The following is an 18,510-nucleotide window of genomic DNA, read 5'->3' as shown; positions in this document are numbered from 1 at the left end:
GACCTGAATTGGATCTCTGGAACTCCTAAAAGCTGCCCTGTGACCTTCACACATGCTTGCATACGTACACCTACTCAAATAATATGAAATAAATAAATAGAGTGAAGATAATCATTTCATTAAACCGTATCATTTCTCAACTGCAACGTCCACACTTCGACACTTGTATTTGATGTTTTCACTGTTAATGAGGTATTCTTTCTCTTATTTATTTGTTGCAAAAGGATCTCACATTGTAACCCAGGCTTGCTTGGAACTCACTATGTAGGCAAGACTAGTCTCAAATTTGTAGCAAGCCTCCTGCCTCAGCCTCCATAGTGCTAGAGCCATGGGGGTTCCAGTCATGAGCCACCACATCCTGTTTATTGTTTTTTTTAATAGTTTTACTATTGCTCATGTGACTGTCCATATCCTGCATTTTTGCTTTACTATGCAGCCAATGGCATTTTTACTAGAATGTCTTCATAATAGATACTGACTTTAAATGAAGTCAAAATAGCCTTGTTTTGGGAAAGAAGCTCACTATGTAGCTCAGGCTGACCTTGAACTCAGGATCCTCCGGTCTCAGCTTCCCACATGCTGGGATTGCAGGTGTGAACCGTCCCCCTTGTCAAAAATAGACTTCTTTGAGAAAAGTCTTGTTTTTCGAACTCAGGTTTCTCTGTGTAACACCCATAGCTTTTCTGGAACTAGCTCTTGTAGACCAGGCTGGCCTCAGACTCACAGAGATCCACCTGCCTCTGCCTCCCGAGTGCTGGGATTGAAGGTGTGCGCCACCACTGTCCGGCTACATCTCAGTCTTTTTTTAAGTTGAAAAGGTTATATTTGGTTATTGTGCAACCTGTTTTTTTTCATATAATTATATATCATAGTTAATGTTTCAATACCAGCCATATAGAGTCTTGTTTAGTCGGGTGGTGGTGGCTCACACCTTTAATCTCAGCACTCGGGAGGTGGAGGCAGGTGGATCTCTGTGAGTTCAAGGTCAGCCTGGACAGGCTCCAAAGCTACAGAGAAACCCAGTCTCAAAAATCAAAACAAAAACAAAACAAAACAAACAAACAAACAAATAAAAAAGAATCCTGTCTAATGGCTTCTCAGATGTAGCTGGGTGTATCAACTCTGTTACTGTATATGGATGATACTTGTTTTCTGTGTGTGTCTTGTTCTCTATGTGTTCACTTCTCTATCATGTGGACTGACCACAATTTACTTGAATATGTAGCTATTTTTAGGTATTTAAGGATTTCTTCCTTTGCTTTTGCTACCACAAATACCATTAAAATTTCAGGCACATGATTTTTTTCGTATTGTGAAGAATTCCCTGAAGTGGAAAGAGTGGATTGCAGGGTCATTTGTATCAGATATTTTCAGGAGTGCATTGGCTTCCCATCCCCCACCAAAAGCTATTTTCTGTAAGAAGCAGCAGCAAGACAGGTACTAAGATGAACATAGAGAGCGGATAGGGAAGAGAGGGGAGAAAAAACACAGAGTGCCAGCAAAGAGGAAAATTACCAGATACCACCATTTTTCTAGATGATTTTCCACTCAGAAAAGTCGTGTGTGATCCTCATAGGTGACCCAGACCTGGGGCAAGCATATAGCAATGGCATGGATCCATATCCTATTTCCACTGCTACCAGAGCAAACAGTATTTCCTCCAGTTTTAAGAATATTTGCGCCGGGCGGTGGTGGCACACGCCTTTAATCCCAGCATTCGGGAGGCAGAGGCAGGCGGATCTCTGAGTTCGAGGCCAGCCTGGTCTACAAGAGCTTGTTTCAGAACAGGATCCAAAAGCTACAGAGAAACCCTGTCTCAACAAACAAACAAACAAACAAACGAACGAACGAACGAACGAATATTTACACTCTGTTCTCCATACATTTAGAGATGGAGTCAGCCGGGCGGTGGTAGCGCACGCCTTTAATCCCAGCACTCGGGAGGCAGAGGCAGGCAGATCTCTGTGAGTTCGAGACCAGCCTGGTCTACAAGAGCTAGTTCCAGGACAGGCTCCAAAGCCACAGAGAAACCCTGTCTCGAAAAACCAGAGAAAAAAAAGAAAGAAAGAAAGATGGAGTCTTGCTTTGTAGTTCATGCTGGCCTAAATCTCTAGGTCTCTGTCCTCAGCCTCCTGAATGCTGGAATTAATACTTATACACTTCTGGGATAAATCTATCCATCCTATTTGGGATTAGACTTGCTGACAGTTTCCACTGCCCGTGAGCTCACACCAGTTCCTTCAAGTGGAAGGCGTTCTGCTGTTTCCCTTCCCAGTGAGAGATGCCCAGAGGGGCAGCATCTTGCTGCTGCTTAGGTCAAGCACTATCTCCCCTCTAGCCTACAGTTTGGGGTGGCAGAGGCCACGCCGACAGGTGCAGCAAGGGCAGGCTGCTGGGAAGACCTGCTTGCGGTGGCTCTTGCAGGGTTCAGGACAGAGAGGAACTACCAGGGAGACAGCTGGTTCCCGGTGCCCACTCTGGTGCCAGGGTCCATACACACTACCCGGCAAGACAAAAGGCGAGAAGGCTGCAGCTGCCCTCAATCCTCTGTGTTCCCTTTAATCAACATTCCCCCGAACCTCGGTGTCTACACAGATTAGCCGCTGCTGCAAGACCCCAAGCCCAGGAAAATGAAGCCCATAGCCTTGGGATAAAAGTGGCCTGGCATTCTTCTCCTTATAGTTTTGCACCACAGGTGCTGGCAGTCATCCTCAAAGTGACCGCTCTGTCCAGGGCTGTTTAGTTTTGGCTTTTCTTCAAACCCACCTGAATTCAGGGGTCCCATTTTGGGTCCAGGGCGAAGCCCTCACGTGAGGTCTTGGAGCTTGCACCACCCAGTCTGACTCAACTGCAGCCTTGGCAAAAACCCTTACCACCCCCGTGACTCAGTTTCTCCAACTGCTCACATGGGCAATAACATGAGGCACTAGAGTGGAATGCGGAGGGGGCCAGAGACGGCTCCTCTGCAGTGCGTGTTTTCAGGCGAGGCCCCAGAGGTTAGAGTTTGTGCCTCCCAGAGCATTCTTTCTGAGCGTGCCCTGCACTGGCCACCGCTTTGGATGCCAATGATTCTGCAAAGTGCACAAGCTGGACTGCGGGGGAGGCACTGTTCGGGTCATTGAGGGCCTCCCGGGGAGACGGCGGGTGCCCGCGACTGTTCCAGGCCCGTTCCCAGTGCCCGCAGCCTGACGCAATCCGACGCGCCCTTGCTGCATGCTGGTGCTGGGGAAACCTTCCCCGCCGTTGCATCACTCCAGCCAGGTCTGCCACGGACGGAGGAGCCGAACCAATCAGCACGCTCTCAGGGCCGGGGGCGGGCTGCTCTGGTACCCACTTGGAGGGCGGCGCGGTTAACCGAGAAGCAAAAGCCAAACGTGATTGGCCAGGGGGGGATTTGCCCCGCCCCAATCACCGAGACAGCTGGAGGCAGCTGGAGGGCCCTCCCGGCCGAAGGGTTTAAAGAGCGCCTCTGGGGGTACCACTCAGCTGGAGCGTCCGATCGGTGCCAGGCCAGGTGTACGCGTCCGTCGGTCTTTCCGTGCCCGTGCCGGAGACCAGCCCCGGAGGCCGCCTGGGCCCGTCCCTGCGCCCGGCACCATGAAGCAGGAGTCCGCAGCCCAGAGCACCCCGCCTCCTTCACTGTCGCCTGCACCATCCGCGCAGCCTTCCTGGGAGGATGGCGACTCCCAAGCCCTGTGGATTTTCGGGTACGGCTCCCTAGTGTGGAAGCCGGATTTTGCCTACAGCGACAGCCGCGTGGGCTTTGTACGTGGCTACAGCCGCCGGTTCTGGCAGGGAGACACCTTCCATAGGGGCAGTGACAAGATGGTGAGCATCCATTCTGCTGTGACTAGAGGAGTGAGGTGGGGTCGGCAGGAGAGTGGGCGCCCATGTCCTGTAATGTCAGGGACTTTGGGCTAACTGAAGGAGATGTGTAAGCCTGGTTTGTGGTTTAAATTTGTGTGCCTGGGGTGTTTGTGTGTGAGCTTGGCGTTTGCACCTGTGGATTCTTGGGTTGATTACCAGTCCGGCCACCCGCTGTTTGTTTCTTCTGCATCTGCCCATCACTTCCTGTCCTTGTCACTGGATGAATGGCGCCCTCTGAGGTTCGGGGTTTGAGCCGGCAGTTTATTATTATTATTATTATTATTATTATTATTATTGATTTTTATTGAGCTCTACATTTTTCTCTGCTCCTCTCTCTGCCTCTCCCCTCTCCTTCAACCCTCTCCCAAAGTTCCCATGCTCCTAATTTACTCAGGAGATCTTGTCTTTTTCTACTTCCCATGTAGATTAGATCTATGTATGTCTCTCTTAGGGTCCTCATTGTCGCCTAGGTTCTCTGGGATTGTGAATTGTAGGCTGGTTTTCTTGGGCCAGCACTTTTGGCTGTTGACAAATGTAATTATTTCCTCTGCTTCCTACTGTTCTTCTCATTTTCCTCCTCGTCTTCCTCTTCCTCCTTCTCTTTCTTGCCTACTTCTTGCTATGTAGCTTCAAACTTATGGCAAACCCCCTCCCTCTTGAGGCTCTGGAGCAGATCACAGGCTCAAGTCACAACAGGATTAAAGCTCAGGTGTGTGTGTGTGTGTGTGTGTGTGTGTGTGTGCACTGCTGGAGACTGGGCCTGAGGCTTGTGCATGATAGGCAAACACCCCGCCACTAAGGTACATCCACAGCTCTTTTTGGAAGTGCTAATACCTAATTTGTCTTTTTTCAAAATTCTGCTTTCCTTTCTAGCCCGGCCGAGTGGTGACCCTCCTTGAAGATCGTGAGGTAAGTGAGCAGTCAAGAGGGGAGTCCTGGGATCCAATATGCAAGGGTGCAGAGGGTCACTCGTGGGTTAGTGGAAGTGTAGCCTAACTCGATGCTTCTTGGAGAATCACCTGAGGATCTTATTAAGATGCAGGCCTGAGCTGGGCGGTAGTGGTGTATGCCTTTAATCCCAGCACTTGGGAGGCAGAGGCAGGAGGATCTCAGTGAGTTCAAAGCCAGCCTGGTCTACAAAGTGGGTTCCAGGACAACCAGAGTTGTTACATAGAAAAACCCTGTCTCAACTCCCTCTGCCACCTGCAAAAATCTGCAGGCCTGAATTTAGGCGCGGAGTGGTGAGAGACTGCAGAATATCTACTCAGTTCATTAGCTCCTGGGGTGAGTGATACACATAGGCCTGCTGGTCGTCTGGGGCAAGGCCACTTATGTCAACCCTTAAGAAAGGTGAAATAGGGGGCTGGAGAGATGGCTCAGCAATTAAGAGCCCTGGCTGCTCTTCTAGAGGTTCAGAGTTCAATTCCCAGCAACCACATGGTGGCTCACAACCATCTATGGTGGGATCTGATGTCCTCCCCTCGCATCAAGTTTTACATGCAGATAGAGCACTCATATTCATAAAATAAGTCAATAAATCAGAGAGAGAGAGAGAGAGAGAGAGAGAGAGAGGCGAAATAGCCAGGCATGGAGGCTCTTGCCTATAATCCCAGCACCCAGGAAGCAGAGGCAGGTGGTTATCTGTGAGTTCACAGTTACTTTTGGCTACATAGTGGGTACAAAGCCAGCCTATATGAGACTTTGTCCCCCCCCAAAAAAAAAACATCGAGGGAGGGTACTGCTTCTGGGTTCCTCAGCTGCCAGCCAACCACTTTATTTTTTTAATTTCATGGAGAAGTGGCTCAGTAGTTAGAAGCACTTCCTGCTTTTCCAAAGGGCCTGGATTTGGTTCGCGGCACCTACACGGTTGCTCACAATCTGTAACTCCAGTTCCAGGGAATCTGGCTTCTTCTGGCCTCTGAGGTCACCAGGTACACATATGGCTCACAAACCTACATGCAGGCAAAATACTCATACACATAATTTTAAAAACTGTTTATCTGCATGTGTGCTCGTATGCACCTGGTTAGGTCACCCGTGGAAGTAACTCCTTTCATTTCACCTTGTATGTCCCCGGACTGAATTTAGGTTGTCAGGTCATCAGGCATGGTAGCAAACACCCCACCCCTTGAGCCATCTCCCCATTCCCCCATCTCATTTATAGAGCCCAGTGTGGAGCGTGTCTGGGGTAACATTCTGGAGCGAAGGAGGGACCAGCAATGGACAGTGTGACTGACTGGGAGCGTCTCTGCTTTCTCCTAGGGCTGCACTTGGGGTGTGGCATACGAGGTTCGAGGGGAGCAGGTGAAGGAGGCCCTTCAGTACCTGAACGTGAGGGAAGCGGTGCTTGGAGGCTACGACACTAAGGAAGTCACCTTCTATCCTCAAGACACCCCTGACCAACCCCTCACAGCCCTGGCCTATGTGGCCACTCCACAGAACCCTGGCTACCTGGGTCCTGCTCCAGAAGAGGTCATTGCCACACAGATCCTTGCCTGCCGAGGCTTCTCTGGCCACAACCTTGAGTACTTACTGCGTTTGGCAGACTTCATGCAGCTCTGTGGGCCTCAGGCACAGGATGAGCACCTGGAAGCCATTGTGGACGCCGTAGGAACAATGTTGCCCTGCTCTTACCTCACCGAGCAGGCTCTGGCACTGGTTTGAGACGCCGAGTCCCTGCAGGGAGTGTCCCCGTGGTCACTGGTGAACATCAACATGTAGCACTTGAGACAGACTGGATGGAGCTAGAGAAATATGAGAAGGCAGGGCGGGTGACTGGGGACTTTGTGTCTTCTGGCCCCTGCCTGTCTGCTAGCTTCTGACTCTTCTGGATTGACGCTGACTTAGTACTTGAATCTTTTATTTATTGCACCATGTTGGTGTGGTGGGCAGGGCAGGTGGGGGGCCTGCCCTGGACGTGGGCCCTGCTGTGCGGTGGCTCTGCCCTAGTCCTCTGGTGCCTGACCAGAATCCCCCTGTTGCTGCTGCTAATTCCATACCACCCAGGCCTCCTCCACATCCCCAGGGAGCCTCCAAGAGCCTTGATTTTCTGTTCACTCAGACTAACTCTCCCCAGCCCTGGAAATGTCACCTCCCCATGTTCCCAGTCTGCCGGATGAGGGGCAGCAGAGAAGGAGGAGTGGGAGCCCTTCAAGGACCAAGGTCCAGCATCCCTCTTCACCGCCTGGGAACCGGGATAGTGCTGGAACCTACGCACAGACACAGCTGCTCCGACTGGGCCTCTTTCCCCATTCAGTTTCATTCCCCTGTCCTTCTGTCTGTCTGCTTGTCTGTCTGGATCATTGGTAGACCGGTTGGTCTATTCCTGGGAAACATCACTAGAGGTCCTCGTCCCTTCTCAGTCTGTCCTACACTATTATCCATAAACAATCTTTAATTACCTTTGCCAGAATGTGTTCTGTCTTTGTGTGGGGCTTGGTTGAGTGATCGTGGGGAGGGAAAAGGCTCACTCCTCTGCTGTCTCCCGGCACCTGGGCAGGGAGGGCAGGTGCCACCGCTTCCAGGGCTTGTGTATACAGATGTTAGAGCTCTGCCTGCCAGCCTGTGAGCAGCAAGCTTGCCTCTGCCCTGGGACCCTGTGCTCCATCCTTCCCAGCTGTCCCAAGGAGGCTGGTTTGCTTGGTGCTCACACTAGACTTTTCTTCATCTTTAGGGCCAGCCACTGTCTCTTTCTGAAAGCCACTCCAGATCATGGCTGCTTATTGAAGGGGCACCTGGACTGGGGTATGAGGATGACAGCTTCTTAGCAATGCCTAGAGAAGGCTGCCGTGGCCTGGAACTGATCCTTTATGCCTAGTCTTCTGGGGACGCAGTGTTGGCTGGCCCTTCTGATCTGACTTGTCAAGACTCAGCACAGTGGTCTTTTCTCCACTCCTTGTTTACCCTCTGTATGTCCCTTCTCATCCCCTGGCTCCTGGGACAGGTTGCAGTTCCCAGCCTGACCAGGAGTGTGTGTCCCCTAGAGCCACTCCTAGCTGAGTGGCCTTTGCCGCAAGAAAGTCTGAATCCAATCTAGCCTCTCCCCTCACTGCCCAGTGCCAGGGAGGAAAATGCTCAGTCCTCTAAATGCTCTCTCTCTCTCTCTCTCTCTCTCTCTCTCTCTCTCTCTCTCTCTCTCTCTCTCCGCCCCTCCTTTTCCAAGACAGGGTTTCTCTGTGTAGCCCCAGCTGTTCTGAAACTTGATTTGTATGCCAGGCTGGCCTGGAACTCACAGAGATCCAACTGCCTCTGCTTCTCAGGTGCTGGGACTAAATGCATGCACCACCACCACCACCTGGCTCTAAACTATCTCTTTAGGGGATGCTATCTATAAATGGTGGATGGGGACAGGTGGGCAGTGTGTTGCTACTGCTTTTGTGGCCAGTGCCCTGACTGGTCTGGGTGTCCCCAGCAGGGTCATCTCTGACCAGAATGCCTGGGAAGAATGCCATACTGAGTTGCGTGCCTATGTTTTGATGGCTTCGTGTCTTGGCCATTGATGGGACTATAGCCAGGTTCTTCTGGGAACCTGGTCAGGACAACACTACAGGAGGCAGTTGGTGTCAGCGAGCTCTTGGCATCCATGCCCTGGGCCCCCTGGGGCAAACAGGATCCAGTTTTACTTGCCCTGGATTAGAAGGCAGCAAGAAAGGATGGAGAAGGCTGCATGTCAGCTCACATGGACCACCATTCTTTTTCTTGGGGTACTGGAAAGTGAACCCAGGCCCTTGTATATATATACTAGACAAGTACTCTACACTGAACCACATCCTCAGGCCCCTTTATCTTTTGCTTCGAAACAGGATCTTAGTAAGCTGTCCAAGCTGGTCTTGAACTCACAATGTAGGTCAGGCAGGCCTTGAACTTGCAACCGCCCTGCCTCAGACTCCAGAGTGATGGAGGCTGCGGTTTACCATTTACTACTTATGCTAAAGCCCTTGTTCTTCAAGCCACGTGTCACACAGTTCTAGACATGTTGGGGATGCAGCTTAAAGGAGTCCCCCTCAAGGAATTGGGAGTCTAGAACTGGTAATGACAATTCTACATGATATGTGACTACTTAAACAGGTCCCTAAACAAGTCAGTGGACAGTCAGGGAAGCTTGACTGGGTGAGGGAGCTCGAAAACAGACCTCTGGGGATAGCGATTCAGGGAACACTGTGTGCCTGAGGGGAAGATAAGGTCAGATGGGGCTAGCACACAGAGGGAGCATGGGGCCAGACAGGTGGCAGCCCAGAGGCTGGCCAGAGAGGTGAATTGTGCCAGGCTGTGGCTGTGCATGCCTCCTGAGTCAGCGGAGGGCCCTGGCAGAGCGTGAGCAGGAAAGGGATGCGGGTAAGAAACACTGACTGGCTGGTCAGATCGCAGGGAGTGCTGCTGGCTGGAAGTAAAAGTGGCGTGAGCCAAGGCAGCCACATGGACGAGTGGATCTGAGAGCAGGGGTGAGACCAGAGCTTTGGTGCTAGGTTGGAGGAAGCCGAGAAAAAGACTGAAGACAAGAAGAGAAAGCCGATTAAATGCAGACTCCATTTCCTCTCAAAGTCTCCCCTCTACACTGGGGTTCCAGGGGCCTCGGTGGGAGGAAGCTCAGGAATGGAGCATTGGTGAGGGTGTATAGGGGTCCCAGACATCTCAGGAACTCTGGCAGCTGCAAGGAGAGCGACGCAGACAGTAACTGAGGCTGTGGGAGGCATCCGAGTCTCAGGCCCCCTTTTAAACAAAATTTTGTTGGGTACCACAAAGGTGGATATAGAGCACTGGGCGGTGGTGGCGCACGCCTTTAATCCCAGAACTCAGGAGGCAGAGGCAGGAGGACCTCTGTGAGTTCAAGGCCAGCCTGATCTGCAGAGCGAGCTCCAGGACAGCCAAGGCTACGTAGAGAAATACTGTTTTGTTTGTCGAAAAACAAAACAAAGCAAAACTAACAAAAAAGTGGATATGGATACTAGAAATAGATGTTGAGGACGGCAAGATGGCTCAGCGGGTAAAAGCATTTACAGGATTACTGATGTTTCAAGTTGGGTCCCTGGAACCCATGTAAATGTAAGAGTTGAGAACCGACTGGATGGAAGTGTCCTCTGATCTCCCTATATGTGCTCGTGCGCGCATTCGCACAAACACACACACACACTCCCTTTCCACAATTATAAAAAATTTAAAGAAGAAATAGAAACTGAGAACTTTAAAACACAGTCAAAATAAAATAAGAACAAGAAGCCTGGAGAGACGGCATAGTAGTATCACTGAACCTGGCGACCTGAGTTCAGTCCGCGCAACTCACATAGCAGACCAAAGGAACTAAATTCTGAAAGGTGTCTTTGCTTTTGGTTTTTGATGGTGATGTACACCTTTATTTTCTTTCCCAACATATGATTAGGTGTCTAAGACTATGATACCATACTCTAGCATCAAAAGTAAGTAAATAAAAACAGCAAACCTGTAACCCCCCCACACACACACACATCAGAAGAGGAGAAAGAAGGAGGAAGTTGGGGAGAAGAAAACTGTATTTTCAAAATCAATTTAGGAACAAGAGTGACATCGTTGTGTTTTGACGCCTGACAGCACAACCTTCTGACCTGTCTCTGTGTCCACTCTGTCACAAATTCTCATCGTATGTAGCATGTGGAGAACTCCATTATATCCCCGTTGAAATGGAAAAAAAATGCTTCATAAATTTCCTAAGAAGCTTTGAGGACCCCCTGAGACTTCTGGTTCATACTCTGAAATTTTTTTATTAAAAATTATTTTATTAAAAAATATTAGCCAGGTGTGGTGTTGCATGCCTTTAATCCCAGTATCAGGAGGCAAAGACAGGCGGATCTCTGAGTTTGAAACCAGCCTGGTATATAGAGAGAGTTCCAGGACAGCCAGCCAAGGGCTACACAGAGAAACCCTGACTTAAAACAAAACAAGACAAGATTGTCTTTTGTGTGTGGGCACTCTGCCTCGTATCTGTGCGTCACATGCATGTAGAGACTAAAGGAGGATGCCAGATGCCCTAGAGTTGGGGTTACAGCTCTTTATGAACTGGGAATCGAACCCTAGTCCTCTGGAAGAAGCCAGTGCCATCGCTCCGGCCCCTTCCCCCTTTATAGACAGGTCTCACTAAGGAGCTCTGACTGGCCTGGAACTCCCCAAGATCCACCTGCCTCTGCCTCCTGAGTGATTGAAAGTGTGCGCCGCCACATCCGGCCTTGACCACAAATTCCTTTTGTTTTTTTTTCCTCAGCTGGAAGAGACTTGAGCACGTGGGAAGACGGGGTGCCGACCTTACCATTTCAGAGTGTTCTTATTCAGGCGTCTGTACTGGCCTGCCCTTGGGGTCCTCACAGGATCCTTCCTCAGCTGTAGTCACTAAGAGCCACCTCCTGTGCACATTCGCTGTGTTTCCCCTTTAAAAGATGGGCTTTGCCCACCTCCCTCCCTCCCTCCCTCCCTCCCTCCCTCCCTCCCTCCCTCCCTCCCTCCCTCCCTCCCTCCCTCCCTCCCTCCCTCCCTCCCTCCCTCTCTCTCTCTCTCTCTCTCTCTCTCTCTCTCTCTCTCTCTCTCTCTCTCCCTCCTCTTGTCCCCAATGACCAGTCTACCTGCCCCCCACCCCTCTGCCCCTTCTCTCTCCTCTTCCAATAACTCCTGTGTGAGCCATGTTGCATGGTGCCACTTCTCTTTGCTGCGTTTTTTGTGTTTTTTTTTTTTTTTTTTTTTTTTTTTTTTTTTTTTTTTTTTTTTTTTGGTTTTTCGAGACAGGGTTTCCCTGTAGTTTCTAGAGCCTGTCCTGGAACTAGCTCTTGTAGACCAGGCTGGCCTCGAACTCACAGAGATCCGCCTGCCTCTGCCTCCCGAGTGCTGGGATTAAAGGCGTGCGCCACCACCGCCCGGCGTTTTTTGTGTTTTTGTTTTGTTTTTTAATTACAACACAGGGCTCTCCTAAACCACCGTGCCCACTCCAGACGGCCATTACAGTGTGGCTAATGAGTCTGCAGCAGTCCACAGGGCCCTGGACCTCCCTGTTGGGGGACAAACAGCCCATCCTCATGCTTGGGGACTGGGCAAAACTGCCTGGTTCTGGGACAACATGATTGCCCCACGGTGGGTATGGTTAAAGGAAAGGGTTTTGTTTAGCTTCTTTTTTTGGTTTATCGAGACAGGGTTTCTCTGCGTAACATTCCTGGCTGTCCTGGAACTCTCTGTAGACCAGGGTGATCTTGAACTCACTGAGATCCACCTGCCTCTGCCTCCCAAGTGCTCAGATTAAAGGCGTGCGCCACCACTGCCTGGAAGAAGGTTTTTGTTGTAGATGAGAGAGAGAGGCAGAACAGGCAGAGGCATCTGGAAGAGTCCAGAGCAGAGAGAGAAAGAAATAGATTGAACATTGTCAGGACTATCGAGAGAGAGACAGAGAGACAGAGAGAGAGACAGAGACAGAGAGAGAGAGAGAGAGAGAGAGAGAGAGAGAGAGAGAGAGAGAGAGAGAGAGAGAGAGAGAGAGAGAGAGAGAACACTGAGAATTATAAGGAGAATGAGTAGCTGTGGGGAGGGAAGCCCATGAGCTGGGGGAGTTTAGGGAGGGGAGCAGGTGAGAAGGGTTAGGAAGCCAGCATGGACTCTGAAATACAGAACAGGTACTGACTGATATTTGAGATCCTGAAGGAGCGATTTGTTCTGCTAGTAGGCCACAGACAGCCATTTGTTCCTTCTGCAGGTGACAAGGGAAGTAAGTCCTTTTGGTAGAGGGGAACCAGGTGCACAAGTTCCTGAGGAATGCTGGCTTTTATTAGCTGACAGAAATCCTCCTATAGTCCAGGTTGAGCCCATGCGTGCATTTCTGGACCGCCTCGCGGGGTTTGGGGGATTGGAGTTTCCTTTGGACCTGCCAGGGAGTCAGCCGACTTCAGCAGCTGAGGACTCAGAAGCTACTTTGGGGTGAGATAAAGGAGGAAGTGATTTTTTAAAAAACAGGGAAGTCGTGTTCTCTGGTGGTGTTTTTGTTTTCGCATGCTTTTCCTCTCACAGAAGGATCTCTTGTTTTTGTTCTTTTTGTTGGTTTTGTCTTCCTTAAAGCCAGTTGTTTACAGTGTGGAGAGATGCATTCAGGACAAGAGCTGGCAGGAACCTACTGTGACCTGCAATCCAGGCAAAGGCTGCCATAAACTAATAGAGAGCCAGGACCCAGAAGGTGGCAGGAATCCTTCCCTCTCTGCAGTTGGCTACAAAGGTGAGGCAGGCAGAAGGGAGGAGACCGAAGACTTCAAATTGTACTGGGAGGCACTCCCCATAGGGTCCTGGCAGGAGGAGGGTGGTTACCACATTTGATCTTTGCACCATTTCAGAGCTGGCAGCCTTTGGGCAGCTTCTCTGTGTTGCCCACACTGAGTTCCAGACAGGATCCCATTCCTTTGGGAGCTGTGTTCTGAAGAGAGCGGAGCTCTGGCAGACAAGCAGAAGTGGGACTACTTCCCCTACTCCAAGCCTGCTTCTGCAGAGGGGCCTGGTATACCAAAGCCTGAATCCTGCTTCAGTGCCTAAGACTGAACTAGGGGTGGCAGGACCATGGGAGGGTGTCCCCGAGGGCCAGGGTGGCAGGACCATGGGAGGGTGTCCCCGAGGGCCAGAGCGGGCGCTCCTGGCACAGCCTCCTGCCAGTGGTTGCTGACCACGTACCCCAGAGTGCCCAGAACGGGCCTAGTTTACTCTGTCAAGCCTTCAGTAAATTAGGACTTTGTCTTCACAAGTATCCCAGTTTAGACAGTTAATAACATGGTGGCCCTAGGCAACTGGTCCCAAACAGGGTAGCATTATTAGCAGATTCAGACGTTATCAAGGGAGCTCAGCCGAAGCCAGCATGCCGAGATTATTCTTAGCTCTCCTGCCATAGCCATCGGGCCTTCACCCCACAGCTTAGGGGCAGAGGCCCAGCTCAGACACTGCTGGGGCCTGGGAAGGCTCGACTCCTCTGTCCTTCCTCCTGCAGATTATGCAGAGTTTGCCCTTCCTCCTCAGGCCCACTCATGGCTTCACCAGGCCCCAGGCATGTCCTGGGTTATGAGGAGGGTGGTACACCTGACAGACTCCAAAAGCGCAGAGCTTCCTCCAGCTTGTATTCTTGTTGAAGCCATTTTAAGTTTAACCAAAACTTGATCTCCTTGATGGAGAATCCCATAGAAAATTACCAAAACTCTACTCTAGGAACCAAAGGTCAGGATGTCTGAGCTCACTCGGAGCCCGAGGTCAAGACGTCCCAGCTAACGTAGCTTTCTGTTAAACTGCCTGCTTATGCCGAACCCCCACCAGCTGCTGAGTGAGAGACCGTGATGTGGCTTTTGCTCAGCACCTGGAACTACTCTACACTTGGTCCCAAACACCCGAGTGTTGTCTCAGCTGGCTGGAATCAAGACTTGCAGCTGGCTATAAACTGTCTGAATTGTCCGCCATGGTGGGCTCCCCGAACCGCCAGCCCTTCCTAGGGGCACCATCTTTACCAAGGCCTCCCTCTCCTCTGGACAGGGACTGAACTCACACTGCTGCCTCCTCCTGTCTGCTCCTCTGGGCACTGGGCTTTATTGGCCTTGCTTTGACTACTGCTCACTTGGGGCTCTCTCTGCGAGCCGGCTGCTTGCTGCTTCAGACCTGGCTGCCCACCTGCCCCCAGCATGAGCTAGGGCACAGACCTCTAGCCCCACACAGTAGCACGAACGCAGCATGTCTCCACCCTCTTGGTATCTGCTATACCCTCACTACACTTCCGGTTGTTTACCCATTGCCCAGACTGCGGCTGAGACCTTTGAACTCATCTACCTTCCCAGCTCTTGTCTGACATGAGGACAATGACCACTCCAAGATATGACTGAGGGAAAGGCTTTATTGTAGAGATGAGGGAGCGTACAGCCAGAGGCATCTGGAAAAATCCAGAGCAGGGAGAGAAAGGAGTAGACTAAGCATGGCCAGCAGACTGGACCTGGCCATGAGAGAAGAGAGGGAGAGGAGAGAGCAAGAGAGAGGAAGAAAAAAAAGAGAGCCAAGAGAGCATATGGTCAAAATGGCAGGGCTATATGGGAACAAATGCTGGGGGAAGGGAATTCCGTGAACTAGAGAAGTTTGGGGAGGGGTGGGGGGAGGGGTAAGAAGAACTACAGGTACTGAGTGAGCCTGGAGACCAGTATGTGCTTTGATACGCTAATAAGAACCCCAGATAGCCATTTGTGCTTTGCCCAGGACAGCTCTGAGGTTGGTGTATTTATTTCCTGCATAGTTCTACCTGCCAATCTACCCACGCATACTGTCAGCCTTCAAGTCCCTAGAACCTGGGCCTTGCTCCCTCCCCGCCACCCCCTGGCCTTGGCCTGCTCCCCACTTCATAACCCAAGCTTCCTGATGTCACCTCCCACTCCTCCCAACTCGGATGCCCTCTGGTCGCCCTTTGCCCACCTCTTTCCCCTTCAGCACCCAGCTTGGCGTCCCGTTGCTCCTGTACCAGGCTGGCTGGTGTCCTTCTCTGCAATCCTGTCACCTCTGTCTTGTGCCCAGCAGTGTGTGTGAACATGACCTGCTTAGGGCCGGCTGCACTAACTGGACATGTGGGAAATGGCTGTCTGAACGCAAAGTCATTCATCACCTTGGCAGGAAGGAGCCCATAGAAAGAAGGCTCGCCCTGAGGCAAGGGCTCTGAGCCTCCTCTCCCGTCATATTTAGTCTGAATGTCATGCCAAACCCAGGAATGTGGGCTGGGAGACACGGCAAGGGCAGACCAGCCAGGCATGGTCAAGGGCCTGATTCTCTCCTTCAGTCTGTGTGAGACTCGAGTACTCTTAGAAGAGGACCGTATCTTACTGTCAGGTCCAAAGGGTGCCCCATTTCCCCTGAAAATGGGAGGTTCATTGACGAGGTCTAGAATTGGTTCAGTTCAAGATGGACTACAGAAGGACCTCTGGCAGTTAGATAAAAGCCAGTGTTCCTTGAGAACTTGTGAAACAGGCTCCTGTCAGTCCGAAGGAGTCATTTTCCCTTGCCTCTGGCAAAAGTGATGTTACTGGTAGTTACACATCAAGTCCACACTAGCCTGCAGGCTTCCCCAATCCCTTCTCACAGTACTGCTAAGTATCTCAAAGCCCATCAAGCCTCCTGGCTCTTCTCATCCTTGCTCCTCTCCATTATGCTAACCCCCAGATTGTTCCAGACCTCCCCATTTATTTATTTATTTATTTGTTTGTTTGTTTGTTCATTTGTTTGTTTATATTTTTCGAGGCAAGGATTCTCTGTAGCTTTGGAGCCTATCCTGGAACTCACTTTATAGACCAGGCTGGCCTTGAACTCACAGAGATCCACTGATCCACTGGCCTCTGCTCCTGAGTTTGTTGGGATTAAAGGAGTGCGCCACCACCGCCCAGTCCCAGGCCTCCCATTTATAATGGCAAGGTTTCCCCACTCTGCTAGTCTCTACTTTTTTTCTATTTTTGCTGTTTCCCTGTTATTCCACCCCCACCCCCACCTCTATTTCCCTAACCCTGGTCATGTCTTTGTTTTTTCCTCGCTTCTTTTTTCTCTCTGCTTTGGACTCTTGCGGATGCCTCCAAATGTTCTCTCTCTTATCCACAAGAAATCCTTTCCCCCAATCACGGAGAGGCCATTTTGGTGGTTTCTTTATTGTACACCAGTCCCAAGAGTTGGAGAGCTGAGCTGGGGCAGAGCCCATGGCAGAATGAGCGCATCTCCCAGCAGGCCCAGAGCAGCTCTTGTTAGTCATTCCTTGAACTCTGACTGTGGCATCAGGCTGCCCTCCCCCAACTCCTCTCCCAGCCTAAGGTCTCTTTTCCTATGTAGCCCGCGGGTGTTGGGGGAGCAGAGGACTTGGGTCAGTAATGTATCCGTAGTGTGATTTCTTCCTTCACAGAGCCTACAGCTAGCACCAGTCCTGTCTCCAGCCTGGGAGGGACACTGAGTCACGATGGAGTGAGCAGGTACTGAGCTGGTATGGAATACTATGCCATTCATTCCTGACCCAGGGCTTCCCAAAGGAGCGTAGACCACTCAGAGTCTAGGAGGCAACCTGGACCTCTGTTTTCTCATCCTGAACATCTTTTCCTCGCCAGGTGGGTCTGGGTGATTTGTCACTTAGCTGTCACCTCCCCTGGGAAGCTGTCCTTGAATCTCAACCGCCAAGGTCTGATCTCGGCTTTGACGTGCATCTCTGATACTCGCCCCTTCTCTTTGTCCGTTGCTCACACCCTTCTTGTTGGTTCCTATCTATCTGGTACTGTGGATGAAATACCGAACCTTGAGACTGCCAGGCAAAAATTCTACCACTGAGCTATGACCGAATACCCATCTCCTTCCTGTTCTTGTTATCTCCTCCGCGGACTGAGCCCTTGGTGCCAGACTATGTCTTTCCTGAAATGTCCCAGAGGAGCCTGCGTATAGCAGGGGGTTCATGTCTTATACTGGAGAATGAAAGGCCTCTCCCCAGCAAGAGGCAATCACTGTTCAGAGTGGGTGGGGTTGGAGGGGCAAACTAGGCTGCCATTCAGAAGAGGGACTATGTAGCCGAGGTAGGCTGGGTAGGGCTTTGAGGTGAAGAAGTCGATTTACCCAGGGGACTCACCCTGGACCTGGGCACTACTGTTTAAATGCAGAACAAGGGTGTGAGACTGTAAAACTTTAAGACAATTCTGAAGCCATTTCTGACAATTCTGAGCCCTCTCAGCCTCAGCAGTAATGTCCCCCCTTCCCCCTGGGAGCCAAGGACCTAACAGCTACATATGCACATATGTTTTCCGGAAATTGGGGCAAGAGAACCTTTAAGATGTTGACTCAGTTCCTGAACAATTACCCACACACATCCGTTTTGACTCAGTCCCTGGGAAACGGGGTCAAAGTGACCTCTTACCTCATCTGATCTGGCAACTGTTCTCCAGCCAATTATTAGTAATAGCCCTTTTGAATAAGCCAATCACAATAGTCAAAGAACAACCCCTATACACCCACTTACTTCTGTGGCTTTTTCCTTTAAAAGTAGCCTGTACCAGCTATTCGGGGTCTCTCAGCTTCCCGACCGCTGAGGGACCCTGTTATGACAGAATTAATAAAATCCTCATGTTTTTACATCAGCTGTGGTGTGAGAGACAGTCTCTGGAGGCAACTCCTCCTTGGTGTTTGGACTCTAGGGTCCAAAAACAGTCTAGAGGTTCCTGTTTGAAGCTGTGATTTTGGGTTGCTTATTTGGTGGGTTAGTTTGGTTTTTTTTTGAGACAGGGTTTCTCTGTGTTGTAGTATGGAGGAGCAGGCTGCGTCCCACCACCTGGCTAGCTTAACCCCCGAAATGACCACAAAGAAATTGTATTAATTTAATTAGTGCCTGGCCCATTATATCTAAGCTCTTCTCGGCCAACTCTCACATCCTGATCTAACCCATTTCTGTTAATCTGTGTATCACCACGAGGTCGTGGTTTACCAGGAAAGATTCAGTGTCTCTGATCTGGTCACTTCATGGCGGCTCTCCCTGTCTGCCTTCCTCCTCCCAGCATTCAGTTCTGTCTACTTCACCTATCTAAGTGCTGCCCTATCAAAAGGCCAAGGCAGTTTCTTTATTTAACCAATGAAAGCAACACAAATACAGAAGGACCTCCTACACCACTGTGTAGTCCTGGCTAT

The 18,510-nt window shown here is 50.7% G+C and overlaps 1 protein-coding gene across 1 annotated transcript; it reads left to right on the top strand.

The window, feature by feature from the left end:
* Positions 1–3,460: 3,460 nt before the first annotated feature.
* Positions 3,461–7,274, top strand: Chac1 (ChaC glutathione specific gamma-glutamylcyclotransferase 1). Its single transcript, XM_038331111.2, has 3 exons — positions 3,461–3,828; positions 4,741–4,776; positions 6,130–7,274. The coding sequence occupies exons 1-3, from the start codon at positions 3,598–3,600 to the stop codon at positions 6,529–6,531; spliced, it is 669 nt and encodes a 222-aa protein (XP_038187039.1). The 5' UTR covers positions 3,461–3,597; the 3' UTR covers positions 6,532–7,274.
* The last annotated feature ends 11,236 nt before the right edge of the window (positions 7,275–18,510 follow it).

Source organism: Arvicola amphibius, chromosome 5 (genome assembly GCF_903992535.2).
Source record: "Arvicola amphibius chromosome 5, mArvAmp1.2, whole genome shotgun sequence".
Classification (NCBI taxonomy): Eukaryota; Metazoa; Chordata; class Mammalia; order Rodentia; family Cricetidae; genus Arvicola; species Arvicola amphibius.
Note: the sequence above shows the minus strand (reverse complement) of the source record. Positions and strands in the feature narration are given on the sequence as shown.

Coding starts and splice junctions, on each gene's coding strand:
- Chac1 (XM_038331111.2), top strand. CDS start 3,598: ATGAAGCAGGAGTCCGCAGCCCAGAGCACCCCGCCTCCTTCACTGTCG. Junction 3,829..4,740: donor ATAGGGGCAGTGACAAGATG/GTGAGCATCCAT, acceptor TTTCCTTTCTAG/CCCGGCCGAGTGGTGACCCT. Junction 4,777..6,129: donor CCCTCCTTGAAGATCGTGAG/GTAAGTGAGCAG, acceptor GCTTTCTCCTAG/GGCTGCACTTGGGGTGTGGC.